At 46.4% G+C, this 18,754-nt stretch overlaps 1 protein-coding gene across 1 annotated transcript in view; it reads right to left on the bottom strand.

The window, feature by feature from the left end:
- Positions 1-15,028: 15,028 nt before the first annotated feature.
- The window catches only part of CIMIP2C (ciliary microtubule inner protein 2C), an 18,297-nt gene continuing 14,571 nt past the window's right edge, over positions 15,029-18,754 (bottom strand). The window contains 1 exon segment of the mRNA XM_061626517.1: positions 15,029-18,439. Within this exon segment, the coding sequence (XP_061482501.1) occupies positions 18,433-18,439 (7 nt within the window). The 3' untranslated portion in view covers positions 15,029-18,432.

The following is an 18,754-nucleotide window of genomic DNA, read 5'->3' as shown; positions in this document are numbered from 1 at the left end:
GGGCAGGAAGATGGTGGCAGGTGCGATGCGGGCAGCGTGCAAGTGAAGATGCAGTGGGAGGCCGACATCATGGATTTTTTTTGGCACGTGCTTAGGGTGTATTTTTTGCAGTGGATGTGGGAATAAAAGGGTTACTGAAAACGTCTGCATTTTCAGTAGAGAGAACAGAAGCAGTTGAATACACTGAACCCTGCTTATAACAGAGAAGGGTGGGAATAAATAAAAACAGGGAACAATGGTGGTCAGGGAAATACTCTGGCATTCGAAATGGGGACCACAGAGTTTGTCTAAGCTTGACCGAGGCTCCTCCCTGACAAGACCAAGAGTGGGGGAAGATGCCTTATGTGGAGCCAGACCAATCTAGCTCAGTAGATTTGTCTACCCTGGGTGTGGGGACCCCATCTGGCCCTCCAGATGTTTATTTATTAATTATTTGATTTATATCCCACCCTTCCTCCCGGAATGAGCCCAGAGTGGCAAACAAAACTACCAAAAACTTTAAAACATCATAAAAACAGACTTTAGAACACATTAAAACAAAACATCTTTAAAAACGTTTCTTAAAAAAAGCTTTCAAAACATTGTCTAAGATTAAAAACATTTTTTAAAAAGAAGGTTTAAGAACATATTAAAAAGCAATTCCAACACAGATGCAGACTGGGTTGAGGTCTCCACTTAAAAGGCTTGTTGAAAGAGGAAGGTCTTCAGTAGTGGCCGAACAGATAAGAGATTGATTGATTGATTGATTGATTGATTGAGTTTATTTATATGCCACCTTTCCACAGCAAGCTGTGCCCAAAGTGGCTCACAACAAAGAGAAGTCAGTTTACAAAACATAATAAATTCAGGCAGGCCAAAAACCAACAATGTAAAAACATAAAATAAATTCAGTATTACAAAATAAATAATCTAGATTGAAATACACTAAGTACAAAGTGAATAAGTACATTTTTAGATCAGCTGAGATAAAATAAAGCTAAATAGATTAAACTATTACTATATTTACATACCTAAAATACAAATTTTGTTCACATTTATACATTTGCAATGTGAGTGAAGACACACAGTAAAAGCAAATGGACTACAGAACATTTCCTAAAACATTATTCAGACTTCAGTGTGGTGCATTTCCTGAAGTTGGTTTTCTCAGTTGAGAACCATGGGCCATGTGGTGGAACCAGTAGTAACCAAAATCTACTCCAAGGAATGTCATATACCACATCCATGGCGCCTATGTTGTTGAATGATAACGCCCGTCAGCCCCAGACCTCATGACCAATGTCCAGGAATGAGGGGAGCTGTCATCCAGTGACATCTGGAGGGCCAGTGGGGGTTCCCCACGGTGCTTGGCAGCAGCTGTCCAAAGTGTCAGACTAGGACCTTTGCACTCCTACATGGAGATGCCGAGGACTGAGACTGGAATCAGAGAACATAACCGTATGCATCAGGGCATGCTCTTGGAGGTCATGTGCAGCAGGGTGTGTGTGCTCTATTCATTTGATTATGTAACAAAATTTATATACCACTGGATTGTAAAAGCCTCTAAGTGGTTTACAAAAGACATTTTTTTGACGTTATGTGCCTTCAAGTCGATTACGACTAATGGCGACCCTATGAATCAGTGACCTCCAAGAGCATCTGTCATGAACCACCCTGTTCAGATCTTATAAGTTCAGGTCTGTGCCTTCCTTTATGGAATCAATCCGTCTCTTGTTTGGCCTTCCTCTTTTTCTACTCCCTTCTGTTTTTCCCAGCATTATTGTCTTTGCTAGTGAATCATGTCTTCTCATGATGTGTCCAAAGTATGATAACCTCAGTTTCATCATTTTAGCTTCTAGTGATAGTTCTGGTTTAATTTGTTCTAACACCCAATTATTGGTCTTTTTCACAGTCCATGGTATGTGCAAAGCTCTCCTCCAACACTACATTTCAAAGGAGTTGATTTTTCTCTTATCAGCTTTTTTCACTGTCCAACTTTCACATCCATATATAGAGATTGGGAATACCATGGTCCGAATGATCCTGACTTTAGTGTTCAGTGATAACAAAAGACATTAAAATTATCAATAAGACAGTTAAAAACAAGTAATCAAAAACATTTTTAAAACAATTAAAATGATAACAAACTAAAAAGATTAAAACACATCAATATCTATGGGCTTGCCTAAACAAAAAAGTTTTAAGCAGCCTCCGAAAGGAATACAGCGAAGGCACCTGCCTGGTGTCAATTGGCAGGGAGTTCCAAAGAGTAGGTGCTGCAACACTAAAAGAGCGATTTCTTACAACTGTGGAATGAATATGATACAGCACCTGTGACAGTGCCTATTGCTCAGAGTGAAGAGCTCAAGTGGGCATGTATAGGGTAAGGTGATCCCACAAGTCTACTGGTCCACAACTGTTAAGGGTTTTGTAAAACAGTAGAGCCAGTGTGGTGTAGTGGTTAAGGTGTTGGACTACGACCCGGGAGGCCAGGGTTCAGATCCCCACACAGCCATGAAGCTCACTGGGTGACCTTGGGCCAGTCACTTCCTCTCAGAGGAAGGCAATGGTAAACCTCCCCTGAATACTGCTTACCATGAAAACCCTATCTGTAGGGTCGCCATAAGTCGGAATCGACTTGAAGGCAGTCCATTTCCATTTCCAAAACCTTGAACTTGGCCCGGTAACAAGTTGGCAACCAGTGCAGATCTCTGAGCAGGGCTGTTGCATGCTGACAGGGTCTCACTCCTTTCAGCAATCTGGCTGCAGCATTCTGCACTAACTGCAGTTTCTGGGTGAAATGTAAGGGAAGCCTCACATAGAGTGCATTGCAGTAATCCAGTCTTGAAATCACCAATGCCTGAACTACTGCGGCCAAGCTTTCATAGGATCCTCCCCCCCCGCCTATTCTCCACAATGCATATGACTTCTGTGACAGAGGTACAAGCAAGTCAATGTGGAAAGGATTTCCAACTGCCCTGCAGGAAGAAACTTTGACACCAACTGCCTTCTGCCGTGGGCTGCTGCAACTATCTCTCTCCTTCCAGCAGACATCAGGATCTGTATTGAATATGAAAATGAGGTTTTATTCCTCCCATTTTGGAAAATTCTGGGAAGCTTTTCAATTTGCTGCAGAAAACAGAGCATGAGCCTTAATTGTGTGTGTGTGTGTGTGAGAGAGAGAAAGAGAGAGAGAGACTATTGACAGATTCATCAGGAATGGGAAGAAAGAACATTCACAGCAGACAGTGTTTATCCCAAAGGTGGATGGATGACTCCGGAAGCCCCACCTCCACTGCCAAACAGTTCCCAAAGGTTGCTTTTGTTGTTGTTGTTCTTGTTGTTATTATTATTATTAGGTTTATATCCCACCCTTCCTCTTAGCAGGAGCCCAGGGCGGCAAACAAAAGCGCTAAAAACATTAAAACATCATAAAAGGCCCTCCTCCGGGTTCCGACTCATAGGGAAGCCCGGAGAGTGGTGACAAGATCTAGGGCCTTCTCAGTGGTGGCCCCCGAACTATGGAATGGTCTCCCCGAGGAGGTGCGCCTGGCGCCGACACTATCATCTTTTCGGCGCCAGGTTAAAACCTTTCTCTTCTCTGAGGCATTTTAATTCCTGTTAATTCTAAATTATTATATTTTGATTTTAGACTGTACAGTTTTGTGTACCGTTTTGTATTGTGATATACTGTATTGTGTTATTTTTATTGTATTTTTAATGTTCACCGCCCAGAGAGCTGTTGCTAGTCGGGCGGTATATAAGCTTAATTAAATAAATAAATAAATAAATAAATAAAAGCAAACTTTAAAACACATTAAAACAAAACATCTTCAAAAACATTACTTTATAAAGCTATCAAAACATGTTCTAAGATTAAAACATTTTTAAAAAGAAGGTTTAAGAACATCTTAAAAAGCAATTCCAACACAGACGCAGACTGGGATAGGTCTCAACTTAAAAGGCTTGTTGAAAGAGCATATAGATAGAGGTGATCCAGTGGACATAGTGTACTTAGACTTTCAAAAAGCGTTTGACAAGGTACCTCACCAAAGGCTTCTGAGGAAGCTTAGCAGTCATGGAATAAGAGGAGAGGTCCTCTTGTGGATAAGGAATTGGTTAAGAAGCAGAAAGCAGAGAGTAGGAATAAACGGACAGTTCTCCCAATGGAGGGCTGTAGAAAGTGGAGTCCCTCAAGGATCGGTATTGGGACCTGTACTTTTCAACTTGTTCATTAATGACCTAGAATTAGGAGTGAGCAGTGAAGTGGCCAAGTTTGCTGACGACACTAAATTGTTCAGGGTTGTTAAAACAAAAAGGGATTGCGAAGAGCTCCAAAAAGACCTCTGCAAAGTGAGTGAATGGGCGGAAAAATGGCAAATGCAATTCAATATAAACAAGTGTAAAATTATGCATATTGGAGCAAAAAATCTGAATTTCACATATACGCTCATGGGGTCTGAACTGGCGGTGACCGACCGGGAGAGAGACCTTGGGGTTGTAGTGGACAGCACGATGAAAATGTCGACCCAGTGTGCGGCAGCTGTGAAAAAGGCAAATTCCATGCTAGCGATAATTAGGAAAGGTATTGAAAATAAAACAGCCGATATCATAATGCCGTTGTATAAATCTATGGTGCGGCCGCATTTGGAATACTGTGTACAGTTCTGGTCGCCTCATCTCAGAAAGGATATTCTAGAGTTGGAAAAGGTTCAGAAGAGGGCAACCAGAATGATCAAGGGGATGGAGCGACTCCCTTACGAGGAAAGGTTGCAGCATTTGGGGCTTTTTAGTTTAGAGAAAAGGCGGGTCAGAGGAGACATGATAGAAGTGTATAAAATTATGCATGGCATTGAGAAAGTGGATAGAGAAAAGTTCTTCTCCCTCTCTCATAATACTAGAAGTCGTGGACATTCAAAGAAGCTGAATGTTGGAAGATTCAAAAGGAAGACAGACAAAAGGAAGTACTTCTTTACTCAGCGCATAGTTAAACTATGGAATTTGCTCCCACAAGATGCAGTAATGGCCACCAGCTTGGATGGCTTTAAAAGAAGATTAGACAAATTCATGGAGGACAGGGCTATCAATGGCTACTAGCCATGATGGCTGTGCTCTGCCACCCTAGTCAGAGGCAGCATGCTTCTGAAAACCAGTTGCCGGAAGCCTCAGGAGGGGAGAGTGTTCTTGCACTCGGGTCCTGCTTGCGGGCTTCCCCCAGGCACCTGGTTGGCCACTGTGAGAACAGGATGCTGGACTAGATGGGCCACTGGCCTGATCCAGCAGGCTCTTCTTATGTTCTGATGTCTTCAATAGGCACCAACAAGATAAGAGAGATGGTGCCTGTCTAACATTGAAGGGGAGGGAATTCCACAGGGCAGGTGCCGCCACACTAAAGGTCCGTTTCCTATGTTGTGCAGAACTATGTTAACTCTCTGCTTCCAAACTCCCGGGAGCTGGGCTGTGCCAAATCCTGCCCTCCAATTTCTCGGAGGTTCCTCGCCCCCCCACAGAAGAGGCTTCTGCTCTTCTGCATCATTATGGGGCCACTTTCAGATTTCGCTGTCATTTCAGTGGGTGTGTGGAGTGGGCTTACTAGGGGTGTGTGGCTTCTCTTCTTCTTCCCATTAAGCATGTCCACAACAGCCTGTAGCCCTCTGGCTGCCTGCCCTCCCTGAGATGAGAGAGGAGTTGTGTTACCTCATGACATCTTCCCCTGGGCTGCCATTAAAGTGTGGGAAGCCGAAGAACCAGAGGTCTGCCATGCAGCAGGGACTGATCTGCTGGTTGATGTTGTCCTTCCTTTTACCCTTAAAAATAATAATTCTGCACTGATTTTGTTAAAAGTAGACTTCAATTAAAACAAAAAGTCTGGGGGATTTGGTGGGGGCAGCAAGCTCGTTAAGCATGCCTCTCTGCCATCAAATGTACTGCCTTCAACTAGTGATCTATATCTCAATTCTACACAATCGTGCTTGCTATTTCCAGCTAACTTAAGACAAGCTTTTCCAGCAAAGACAGACAGAACCACTACAGTTACGACTTGTGATCTACTTAACCTGGAAGCACCAGCAGCATTCACAAGATTAGCTCAGCAAGGAGCAAGAAGTTTAGAAACAAACAACTTAAATCAATCATCAGAAACCCAATGAAGGACTTGTCCGGGCTTCATAGTGGCCACTCCGGAAAGTGGAGGCAAGATGAGCCTTTACTGTTTGAAGCATAAGACCGGTAGAAGGGCCTGGCCACTGGATCAGACAAAGGGGGCCCATCTAGCTGGCACTGTCTTTCCCATAGTGGGCAATCAGGTGCCTCAATGGGAAGCCCACAAGGGGGACACGTGCACAAGAGCACACTCCCACTGTCGTTTCCCAGCAGTGAATGCTGTATGTAGCCATCACGACTAGTCACCATGGATAGCCTTATCCTCCATGAATTTGCAGAATTCCCCTTTAAGCCATCCAAACTGGTGGCCATCACCACATCTCCCGCAAGCGAATTCCAGTTTAACTATGTGCTACATGACGTACCGTTTGCAGTGAAAAAACATTCAGTAGACAGCTGGAAAAAATGATGCCTGGGAGATGGGGTGAGTGTTAATCACTGGACTACCCCCAGTAGCTCAACTTCTACGGAATGTGGCTTCGGCCAGGTATTCCTGGACAACACGTTAAGGCAGGACAGTAACAGAAAACCAGCTTTATGATCTCCCACTCCCCACCTCTGACTCTCCTCCCAAAGGCTGATCAGGGTGCGGCGGTTATCTTGGCTTAGGCTCTGTACTCGAAAAAGCTGTCTCGCACTTCTCTCTCTTGCGAGGTCACCCTTTTCCCGGAGGGAAAAGTCTGATATGTCCGCAGGTTCTCTGGAGACACCCGATGAAGATACCACCTTGTTTTGGCACTCAGAGGCGGGCTAAATGGGGGAAGAAGCACACAAAGGGAAAATGGGTTACATGGCTGGTGACTGAACACCCAGAGATGTCAATACAGAGGGGATATTGGGAACCCCAGAAAACCACGTCCTTCGGGCACCTGGAGGTTATGAGGCTCCATTGTTCTTTAAGAGGGATACCAGTTGAAGTTCAGTTAATCTCAAAAGGTCAGGAGTCAGAGCACCACATAATAGGTAAATATATTCGAAACATATAATCAGGCTAAAGTACTCAAGCTAGGGATAGACAAATGTGCCACTATCAGTTTGCCAACTTGTTTCCCAATCTTAAATTCAGTTCCCCGCATTTCCATATCAGTTTGTGATTATTTTTTTAAAGTGCTTGTGATGTCCCTGTATTTTAATATCTGTAAATATGGTAAGTGCGGGTTTATTAAGCGATATATGGTAAGTGACTGAGTAAGAGGGGGGAGTACACGGGCTAGAATGCTAGAGAATGCTATATGATGATTGGCTGAGCGTTGGAGTGGCTGAAGGTATAAATGAGAGGATGACAGTTGAGAGGGGGTCGGTGGGTTGTGGAGTGTGGATTGGAGTTGGTTGTGGGTTGGATTATATTTGGCTGATATTTAGGGAGAATATATAAGACTGGAAACATAAAGAGTGACACTAAATGAAACCATACGCTTGTTGAACATTCCTAAAGTAATCTTGTTATTTCCTGGTGTTTATAAATAAAATTTTTCTTGGTTTACCAAAAGCCTGATCCTTGGCTGGGGCTTTCACAGACCAGAAGGGTGGACAGGGTATTTACCAAGGTGCAGAAACAGTATCAAATGGTGGCAGCGGTGAAGAGATAGTGTATCATCAAGTATCCAGGGCAACCCAGGGCTGTATGCTTTATAGGCACAAAGATACAGGGGGGTTGTGGCCTGCAACTGCACCCAGACACAAAGTAACAATACGCCGGAAGGGGACTAAGGCAAAGTCCTAAGGCAATATTGTGAAACGGAGTGGCTGGTGGTGCTGCCTAGCAGTGGGATCTTACAAGATCTGTGCTAGAGCTGATGAGAGAACAAATAAAAACGAGGATCCTGACTGGAGGGACCTGACAGGAGGAGGTCTGAGGTGGGATCCTCACAGTGCTCACAAAAATTTGTCAGCATTTTAGGATGCTTGTCCTAATATACAGGTTTTTGTATGCAATTTTGCATAATATACATATTCTTGCAAGTGATCTCTCCAAGTATAATGCACTCTTATCTGTTATTTTTAATAACTTTCTATTAATATATACACATCTTTGTACACATTTTTGATGGGGAGTTTGAAGAACTGCACTGCAAAATTTGAAGTGTGAATTTCAAAGGGTGTCTGGACTTCAGTGCGCAAATTCTTTTTGGAAGTGTGAATTAGGCAGGCTCCCACATTCAAATGTGAACTGAATTGAATTTCTCCCTCATTCATATTTGACCAAAAAAAGAAGCAAAATGCAAACTCAATCCAATAAACAAAACAGACAAGCCAAATTTTTAAAGAACAGCTCACCTTTACCAAGAAGAGAAAAATAAGGCCTTGTACAGAGCAAGCCCACCTTTTCTTTTGCTTAGCTCATCTGCTACTGACCCAAAGTTGTTTTCTCTTCCCAACTCTGACCATATTTTGCAAATAGGGAATTCATCGGCTCCAAGTGACATAATTCATATTTCTTGTTTTATGGATTCAAAACTTACAGCCATGGCTGTTTTCAGGTATCTTTTTGATCTGTCCCCCCCAGCCCCGAAAATTACTTTTCAGAACTTGCTTTATGCATGAATACTCCTGGCTCAGAGAAGGGGAACTTTTGAAAGCAAAATTATATCCACGGGGACCAAAAGATTCAGTGTCAGCCTCTGCGGAGAAAAGAAGACAACGCTATTTGTGCAGAAACAGGACATTTCCGGCTGACTTCCTGTGGAGCTGCAGCAATAAAGAGGTTCCAGAGCATAACTTATCCCATTTGTTAATCTTGTCCACCATCACCAGCTCTGACTGGCAGCTACCCTTCAGGCTGCCAGTCAGAGTTGTGTCTCATCCTTCCCTGAGAACATAGGAAGGTGCCACATTCAGACTCCGACTCTTGGTCCATCTAGCTCCGTATCGTCTATGTCAGGGGTAGCCAATGTGGTGCCCTCCAGATGTTGTGGACTGTACATCCCATCATCCCTGCCGGTTGGGGCTGATGGGTACCACATTGGCTATCGCTGGTCTATATTGGCCGGTGGTGGCTCTTCAGGGTTTCAAGTGGGGGGTCCTTCCCAGTCCTGCCTGGGGATGCCGTTGGGGAATGGCCCTGGGAGCTGCTCCCTGCAAAGCTGGTGCTCTTTCACTGAGCTACGGCCCTCCCCCAAAGGAACAGAGGCTTTTCAGTGGACTTAAAACAGGGCAGGACCTCTTACACCAAACAGAGACTCATAGCCTTATACAAGCCGAAGATATAAGGCAAAGCCCTCCTGCCTCCCTCTGTTTCCCTTCAGGCAAAGAGAGCCCCACTGGGGACTCAGCTGGCAGCTGCAGAAGGAAAGGTCAGGGTGCATCCATCATCTTATGGTGCTACCTGTGAACCTTCCTAATTTATGGCAACCTATGAAAGCTCCTTAAGACAATGTGAGCTGGTGGGTTGGTGGACCCTCATTGAACAGGGTAACATGTATGTAACCCAACCTTCATCTGTACAGATACTAGGGTGGGGTGGGTTTTTTTGGACTGCCTTCAAGTCGATCCCGACTTATGGTGACCCTATGAACAGGGTTTTCATGGTAAGCGGTATTCAGAGGGGGTTCACCATTGCCTTCCTCTGAGGCTGAGAGGCAGTGAGCGGCCCAAGGTCACCCAGTGAGCATCATGGCTGTGTGGGGAGTCGAACCCTGGTCTCCCAGGTCCTAGTCCAACACTCTAACCACTACACCACACTGGCTCTTTTAGGGTGGGGTACAGAACACAAAATAAAGACCAATGGCTATGCTCTGCCTGCACCCTGGAAACCGCAGGAGGGGAGCGTGCTCTTGCGCTCAGTTCCTGCGCTATGGGCTTCCCGTTGGGGCCTCTGGTTGGCCACTGTGAGACCAGGATGCCGGATGGGCTCCCTTTGGTCTGATTCAGCAGGCTCTTCTTAGGTTCTTATGGTCTTGGCCAACCACATCATAAAATGAGCCACGTGACACACCCTAAATCCAAGTGCCATCCCCATGCTGTGTGCAGGGTTCCTACCTTGCCAGTCTGTTGCTGAAGCACAGCCACGCTGCAGCATCAATGCTGCACCCATAGGGGCTGGCCGGTCGGTTAAGGACCCATGCGGTACCTGTCACCGCACTGAGAAGTGCTTTCCCCCCATCCAGGGTCTCGTCACTTGTGTCGAATCAGCGTCTGTTTTCGCCTATAACTGAGAGCACACAGTGTGGTGGAACTGCCACTCTGAACCACCAGAGGGCAGTCATGAAACACAAAAGAATTCAGGGCTGTTTTGCAGTCTCCCCCCCCCCCGTGCCCCCCCATATGTGAATTAGCTGATCACAACCAGAAGTGTCAAAGCTGTGGCCATGGGAAGGAGTGCCAGCCACTGATGGTTAAAGCAGCACTGGAAGTCTTGCGCAAGCTATCTCACAACAAGGAGCTCTCTAGAGCAGGCCCGGGGGATCTGTGGCCCTGCAGCTGTTGCTGGCCTACAACTCCCATCATCCGACCCTGGACATTGCCCACACAGGCAGATGGGAGTTGGAGACCAACAACTTCCAGAGGACCACAGGCACCCCATCCCAACTTCAGAGGGGAAGGCAAAAATGGCAGTCTTGGAGGTTGGGCCTGGCAACCAAGAGGTCTTCTGTATCTTTAAAAGTGGTGCAGGGGAAGGGGGAATTCCACCTTGTCATTTTTCCCATTACGGTGTTGCAAGAACACCTGCACTTGGCTGACTTTCTCTTCTCCTAAAGATACAGGATCAGTCTCAAGCCAGGAACCTGGCAACCCTAGCACCCTCCAAACATTAAGAACATAAGGAGCGCCCTACAGCTGGATCAAGCCAGCGGCCCATCTAGTCCAGCATCCTGTTCTCACAGTGGCCAACCTGATGCCCGTGGGAAGCCCGCAAGCAGGACTTGCACGCAAGAGCAGGGAACAAAGTCAACTGCCCCACTGCTGCTGAACACTATTCAGTAGTCTCCTGTTCCGAGCCTGTGGACTGCATGGAGCCTTCACGATGGACAGCCAGGGACACATCTCACCCACTCTTCTAATCTCTTGGTGTCCAACAAGGTCGTGAAATAGCTATTGCCCTGTGGTGAACGGGTGCTTTGTTTCAATCATCTATTTTTTAAAATAAAAATGTTAATAAAATTATTTTACACATGTACCAGTTTTAAAAAGTGTCCCTAAACAATCACAGATTCATCCTTGGGTCCTATATGCTTTTCCAATTTTGAAAAGTAGAGATTTGTTTTTGAATTCATGCAAGACCCATTTCACTTTGACATCTACAATTCTCAACTATCTCAAGAGCTGTGAGTCTTTGGAGAGGCACCTCTTCGAGATGGATGTGATTTTACTTCAAAGCACTCAACATCTGAAAGATGGTTCAATTGTTAATAATGTGGACCCATATTTTAAGTCAAAATGAGTTCGCAGTTCTAAATACAGCTATTCCAAAACTGTTTTCAATTTTTGGTTCAACGTGACTCTAAGAATCAACTTTTTATGTGGTAAAAATGGTGGAATCGAAATACAGGCTGCAGATATCGGATGAAAATTTGGATGTGGAGCTGAAATGTGATTTTATCTGATTTTATGACTGATTTCCCTGCACTAATAATGAAAAAGATATGTCGGATTTCACATTTCTCACAATTTCTATCAATAAATAATTCAAAACATTGTGTATTTTTCTACCCTCAAAAACACTGTTAATTTTTCTTGTTTGGTCACGTGCTGAAAATGTTAACACATTTCCCACAATTTTGGCAAGTATGAGAAAACTGTTGGGTGCCGCTGGTCTAATCTGTCTTTTTAAAGCCTCTAAGCCGGTGGCCGCCACCACATCTTGTGGCAGCAAATTCCACCAGCAGTGAATGACATCTGGTAGGAAGAAGTGCCTTTGTCTGCTCTGAATCTACACCCCATCAATGGCCTTGGACAGAGCTTGGAAACGTTACTCTTTTTTTAACTACAATTCCCATCAGCCCCAGCCAGCATGGGCACTGGATTGGGCTGATGGGAGCTGAAGTTCAAAAAAGTAACTTTTCCACGCTCTGGCCTTGGATAACCCAGAGTTCCAGGGGGAGTAAGGAGTCTTTCAACCCATCCATTTCCTCCACACTTCCTTTGGGGAAGGGCCATCACAGCTCAGTGGTGGAGCGTCTGCACTGCATGGTCCCCAATGGCATCACCAGCTAGGGCTGGGAGAGACTCCCTGCTGGAAACTCTGGAAAGCTGCTGCCAGTCAGTGCAGACCACACTGAGCTAGATGGACAAATGATGTTCCACCATGCATCATATAAAAAGACGGTCTCCCGCCTTCGCCACTGGGGGGGGGGCTCCCTGCCTGTTGTGTGGGCCTTTGGAAGCATCGGGTCTGCACCTTCTTTTCCTCGCCTGCCATTTGAGAGCAATAGATCTACTCATCCCAAGACAGCCAGGAAAAAGGACTAGGCATCTATCAGCTGCAGAAGCCAGAGGAACGCTGCTGCCTCTATGAAGCACAGAGGGCTGAAAATGTGCTGCTTGCTCCCTGCCCACACAAATCCATGAGGGTAGCTACCTTCTGTGGCAGACGAACATGCCCTAGAAAATGCTTCTGATCATTCATGATTAAGGCCAGCCTGGAGAGGTCACCGCAAAAGGCTGCTTTGAATGGCAGGTTGACGGGCAATGCTGGGTGCATCGTTTAACTGTTGCAGACAGGCACATAAATGAGGTTTTGGTTTTTGTTGAAGCAGAAATGGTTGTGCCACATTGGCTCAGCCTCCCTCTTCACGCACACCATCATGCCAGTTTGCTGCTCTGGCACAACCATCTGGATTGCCAATTTCTTTCTGGCAGGGTTTTGCCTGTGCCTTCAACAGGTGGGTGGCAAAACAAGGAAAGGAGCAAGAGAGAAGCTTCATCTGCTAAATTTTCTCCAGTTGCTGTTATGGAGCAGTGCCACAAAAAAAAGTTGGCAATCCTCAGTCAATTCGGCAACCTTCATCATTGCGGTACCACAACAGTCTTGACACCTGACCCCACGTGCTTCATGTCAGTCATTGGCAATGCCACCCACGGCACTGGGCTGTTAACCCTTTTCAGTTTGCCCTTCCAAGGCTTAGAGAAAGAACTCGCCTCTTTGTGAAGTTTCTCCACCCGGCTCCAACATGTAAAATGCTTCCGTGTTGGCACAAGAGCCTCAGCAAGCAGGCCTCTGGCACTGGATGGTGCAGCCTGATTGCCAACAGTGGAGAGGTGGAGCACGCAGAGGTGACCCACACAGCAAGGCACCCACAGCAATGACTGGCACAGAGATTACAGAGGACGCAGCTCCTTGTCCTTATTTACTGAAGACGCATTCAGTGTGGACTTGCAGCCTGTGGGCCTACCCTTCACTTGAAGTTGTTTTGTTATATTAGCATTTATTTCTAGGCCGCCTTTCGGCCAAAAAGGCCCCCAAGGCGGCTCACACAGAAAAGCATAAATACAAATTAAAACAACACAATCTACAAAAATTCAAACCAACAAAATTATAACATTTCTAAAAAGCAAGAACAACTAAACGCAAAAAGGACAGTCCCCAGAAAACGTCACTAAGAGCAGGAGGCAAAACAGCAACACATCTCAGTCTGCAGCTCCTCCTGCAAAGATCCAAGCAGAGGGGTGGGGCAAGGCAGGTGGGAAAGCTTGCCCCTGGATGGTCCCAGCACAGCCTCAGCCCTGCGCTTAACCCGACTGCTTTTGCTCTGAAGAGCATCAGTTCTTGCTGGTGAAATGGGGCGATCAAACAGCAAAGAGCGAACGGCAACCTCTCCTCCCTTGCCCTGCTCTGTAGAAGAGGCTGGCAAAGGGCAGGGGGGAGATGTCCTCCGGGCGGGAAGTCTCCTAACCCTCCTCCACATGGAGCCACATTCTCTGAACTATGCCGCTTCTGAGTATGTGCTGATGTGAGTGGGGAAGAGCGCAAGCGAGAGAAGGCAGAGGAAAGGATGTGCAAGCACTGAGAGGCAGGGGCAATCATCCCTCGCCAGGCCTTGCCACCAAAGAAGGCAGAGTGATCACCTGGAGACATCAGCTGCTCTCTTCATGCACCTGCTCTCACTGGGTGGGAGGGAGAGGATTAGGCTCCCTGCACCCACCCAGTCCCCACCATAACACCACCCAGAGGGAAAGTGGCAGCGTCAAGGATGCTGGGTTGCGTGCTTTTAGGCTCTGTGCTGGAAAAGGCAGCAGGCTCACTCCTCCTGAACAGGGCCCCTCCCTTCAACTTGCCCTTCCCTCCTGGCTCCTCCTCGGGCCTTCCTGTCTTTACCGTGTTTGTCCCAGCCTGCTTTTCCAGACCTGCATCTGGCGGAACAAATTAAACTGTGATTGCGACGTGCCTGCGCTGCTTCCTGGGACCACATCCAGCCACCTCCAAAGATGCTGGCTAGCAGGACACGTGGCTGAGGCACTCGGCCAATCTGCTAGACATCTCCACAGTGTTTCCATACTGTTACCCATCTGGTTGCCTTAAGACACAGGCCACAAAAACATTTTAACATGAGAAATGCTCCTTCTGGGGAGTGTGACATCTCATGCCTCACACACCGATAGGGCCAAAACAACACGAGGGGAGGCCTCCGGCTTTAGAATTTAAATATCAACGCTTTCAGGCAGTGTCTAGTAAAATCCAAATGGCTCTTTGCATCACCACCAGCTACCCATGCCAGGAGGACCACGTGGCATCTCCCTACTTCAGTTATACAAAGTTGGAAGAGAAAGGCCAGTTGGCAAACCATTGAACACTAGGAGAAGGTTGTAGGTGGACGGTGAGAGCACCAAGTCCAGAGGGCTTCCCTCCTTGAGGGCTCTGCCACTCTGTAGGCACATTCTCGCCTCCCCTTCTTCTGCCCACGCTGCCCTCCTCATGAAAGGACACACAGAGACCTGAGGTGTTCCGGACAAAGTCTGGTGAGCTTTATTCAAAGCAAGCCATAGAAATAAGCAAGGAGCAGGAAACAAAGGGCATTCCTAAGCAGTCTTTCATAAATCTTTTAAAATTACATGAACCAGCTTCCAGGTTACATGTTAAAATTACACACATGAGCTTTCAGGAAACAAATAATCTTCTCAGACAGGAAGGCTTAACAAATACAAACCAGAAGCGTGTTCTGTGAGCTAGAAGCTTCATGAGGGTTATCTGTACCTGTCCTCACATGAGCTGAAGGGCTTCCTCGCCTCCAACTGCCCCCACCCCTCACCCACTTGCCCCCCAGCCAGGGTGCCACACCTGTGAGTTTGTGACAGAAGCATCTCAGCCGGGACGCCAGCCGCAAGGGGAAAGCGGCAGGTGGGGAATGCCACTGAGAATTCCAAGGGTCAGGCAGTGGTGGATCCATGCCGATGGGACAGTAGGATCTGCTCCAGCACCGTGGACAGCTCCTTAAACGTTTGGCCTCAAACCCGGAGCAGATTTCATTGCCCCACTGGCATGGCTGCACCAGCCACCACAAAGGCAGGCATGGCCAGAAACACAAGCGGCAGGGTTGAGTCGGGGAGGAACCTTCCACTGAGAATGGCTTAACTTCCTGCAGGCCTCTTCCCTGAGCGCTTTTACTTTCTGCTGAGTTTTCTTCCCCAATCCAAGCTCAGCTGAGAAGAAAAGCGGTGAGAGGGAGACGGGGGGGATCTGAATGCCTCACCCTTATGCTATTTATTCATTTATTTGTTAAATTTATATCCCACCCTTCCTCCTGAAGGAGCCTAGGGTGGCAAACATAACAAAACAATTTAACAATTACAGAACCAATTCCCAAGAGTGGTGGGCTCTGTGACACTGGAGGCCTTCAAGAGGCAGCTGGACAGCCATCTGTCGGGAATGCTTTGATTTGGATCCCTGCACTGAGCAGGGGGTTGGACTGGATGGTCTTATAGGCCCCTTCCAGCTCTACGATTCTATGATTCTATGAACAGCAACAAAAAGAACATTCTAAAAATAGTTAAGAACACTGTAAAACTCACTTACACTTTTAAAACACTCTAAAACCCAGTTACCCTTTAAAAGCATCTTCCATCCATCCAATGATTTCCAGGTTGTTAACAGTGGACTCCCTCCCCTTTTTCTAAAACAACTGGGGTAGGTCCCGGGATCTGCTACTGTCATGTCTCATCTTAAACAGCTCCCCTTCCCTGAAAGGCCTTACGATGTACTTATGCATTTCAAAAACATGTCCTGTGTGCTTCACATAAGCTCTAAGTGGAGTACAACAAATTTGCAGCATCATTTCAACCAAATTACATCCAGCGTGAACTATGATACAACAAAGCCATAGCTACAGTCTTCAAACAATGTATTCAAACACACACCAGTGAGGGAGAGGTGGCCAAGAGGAATCTCAAAGCAAAGTTGGTTGTGCGAGGACTGGAGGGAACATCCTGTTCTTCCCTACAAGTGGCAGAAGGGCCCTTTAGGTGAGGGTCACGGGGGAGTTCATGCAGGGCGAAGTGTAGCCTGAGATATATTAGACCCCGGCCATTTAAGGCTTTATATTTTATTCTGTGGGTGTGGTACCACAAACGGAATGAGCGACTTGGCCTTCCCCAAGGCTTGCAATCTGAGGGCAGAACTGCATGCTATGAGGGAAATACAAGCTGTTTCCAACCTCTTGTAGCAACTAATTTGGGCGTGGAGGCATTTGCAAGGGGAAATCAGCAGGCAGGTGAGAGGAATGCGCAGAAACATTATTACCAGTATTTATCCAATTTCTTACCCACCCTTCACCATTAGGTCCCCGGACGGGTTACAAGAATATAAAAATACAACATTTGTATCAGTTAAAACAATTTACAATCAGAAGAAAAGGGTAGATCACATATACATTGGCTCTCTGTTTTTCATTTTTCCAGTCTTCAGTTCTCACATTTCCGCAGCAATTTGCAACTTTAAAAAAAAATTCTCATGAAAATTCTTCAGCTTTTTAGTGTGAATTCCTAACAATTTTTTGTAGGCAGTTTTACTAATGTACACATTCTTGCAAGCAATTTCTCTTCATATATGCATTCTGTGCATTATTTCCCCTCATATATTCATTTTTATGTTCACTTTCCCCTAACATGCATTTTTGTAAACATTGTTTGGCTGGCAAAATTTGAACAAGTGTGAATTTCGAAGGACGGCCGTGTTCTGGTTCTCATATTGTTTTGGAAAGTGCGAATTTCATAGATTCGGCTTGGAATGGGAACTAAACTGAATTTCTCACCCGTTCCTAATAGCATCAAAGGGCAGGGTAAAGAGGTGCACATGACAAAACCTATATCTGAAGATGCCAGAAGCAACTCTTTTGAGGATGCCATAGCTTAGGGGCTGCCACAGAGAATGCCCTCTCTTGAACGATTATCCCCTAAACTGTCAGAAAGAAGTCTGGGGGGGGGGGTTGTAGCACGTGGGGCATTTGCAAGGGGAAACCAAAAAAATGAGGAGACAAAGTTTTCCAGGGAAACTAGCATGGGGTGGGTGGGAGGCTCTTACCTCCCAGAAAGGAGCTGAATAAGACTAACATTAGTCAGCCCCTTTTAGTCAAGAAGGCCACTTCCTTATGATCAGGTAAGGTGGCTTAGCTAACACCCTTTAGGCATCAGCCAACATGCAGGATTTCTCCGCCACCCCTTTCCCCGTTCATCCATCTGGTGAAACGGGGATTCCATTCTGCTTCTACGCTTGTGCACACAGAACCAAGAGGAGGTCGTTATTCCAGGTCAGTGAGCCCGGATCACAGAGGTTGGGAGCCTGAGTCAGTGCAGCCGGGTGCTAAGAGAAGAGATGCAGCTCTGGGGCAGAGCACCTGCTTTACATGCAATGGGCCCAGGTGGAGTAGCAGGAATATCAGGAAACAGGTGGCGGGAATGCCCTTTCTCCACCTAAAACTCCAGAAGGCTGCTGCCTGTCAGAGTAGAGAATACTAGCTCCAGCTTGGTCTAAGGCAGCTCCGTATGGTCGAGGACGCACTCCTCTCTTCCCTGACCCCTATAAGGCCATTTTGTGCCATTTTTATTGACCTTCCCTTCTCCTATCAATCTGCTTCTCCCTCTGACACACACAAAAAGTGCCCTCCCAGAGCTTCCAAGTGCAAATGTCTCCTGCAAGTCCCAGTTACTTCATCCATCAAGACCGCTAAGCCACGTTTCTCCTTTGGAGGGATCCGGACCGCAGTTAAGCTGTAAGCACCTCCCGACATCTTGGGTGCATAGCCTGACGGGCAGGAGAGGAGGTGGGGGCAAAGAGGACCCTTCTTGAAGAACAGGGAGGGGTTGTTAGGGCTGGACAGGGCAAGTCATTTGGGTTTTGCTTTTAGGAAGAGCTAAGAGGAATCAAGACCTATGGCAAAATGAAAAGCAAAATTAAATTCCAAAAGAACAGGAGCAATTTATTTGTTTATTGGAAACAACACCCTCCTTCAGAGTTAAAATAACCACTTTAGGGATACCAGTCACTTCTTCTCCACAGCTGAAAGCCTCTGCCTGAGTTGCCTCCTCCCATGACAGGGGGCAGCAGTGGAAGGATCACATTCTTGCAGCCAGACAAAATAGCATCCATGTGTAAGAAGTGCCTGCCGCTAGGTGATCTCAGCCAAAAGGATCCACCAGTTTAAGGGTCTCAACAAGACCTTAGACTTGGTGGCTGGCCCAGAAT

This window comes from Rhineura floridana, chromosome 4 (assembly GCF_030035675.1).
Source record: "Rhineura floridana isolate rRhiFlo1 chromosome 4, rRhiFlo1.hap2, whole genome shotgun sequence".
Lineage (NCBI taxonomy): Eukaryota > Metazoa > Chordata > Lepidosauria > Squamata > Rhineuridae > Rhineura > Rhineura floridana.
The sequence above is the reverse complement of the archived record's forward strand: the minus strand, read 5'-3'. Positions and strand labels throughout refer to the sequence as shown.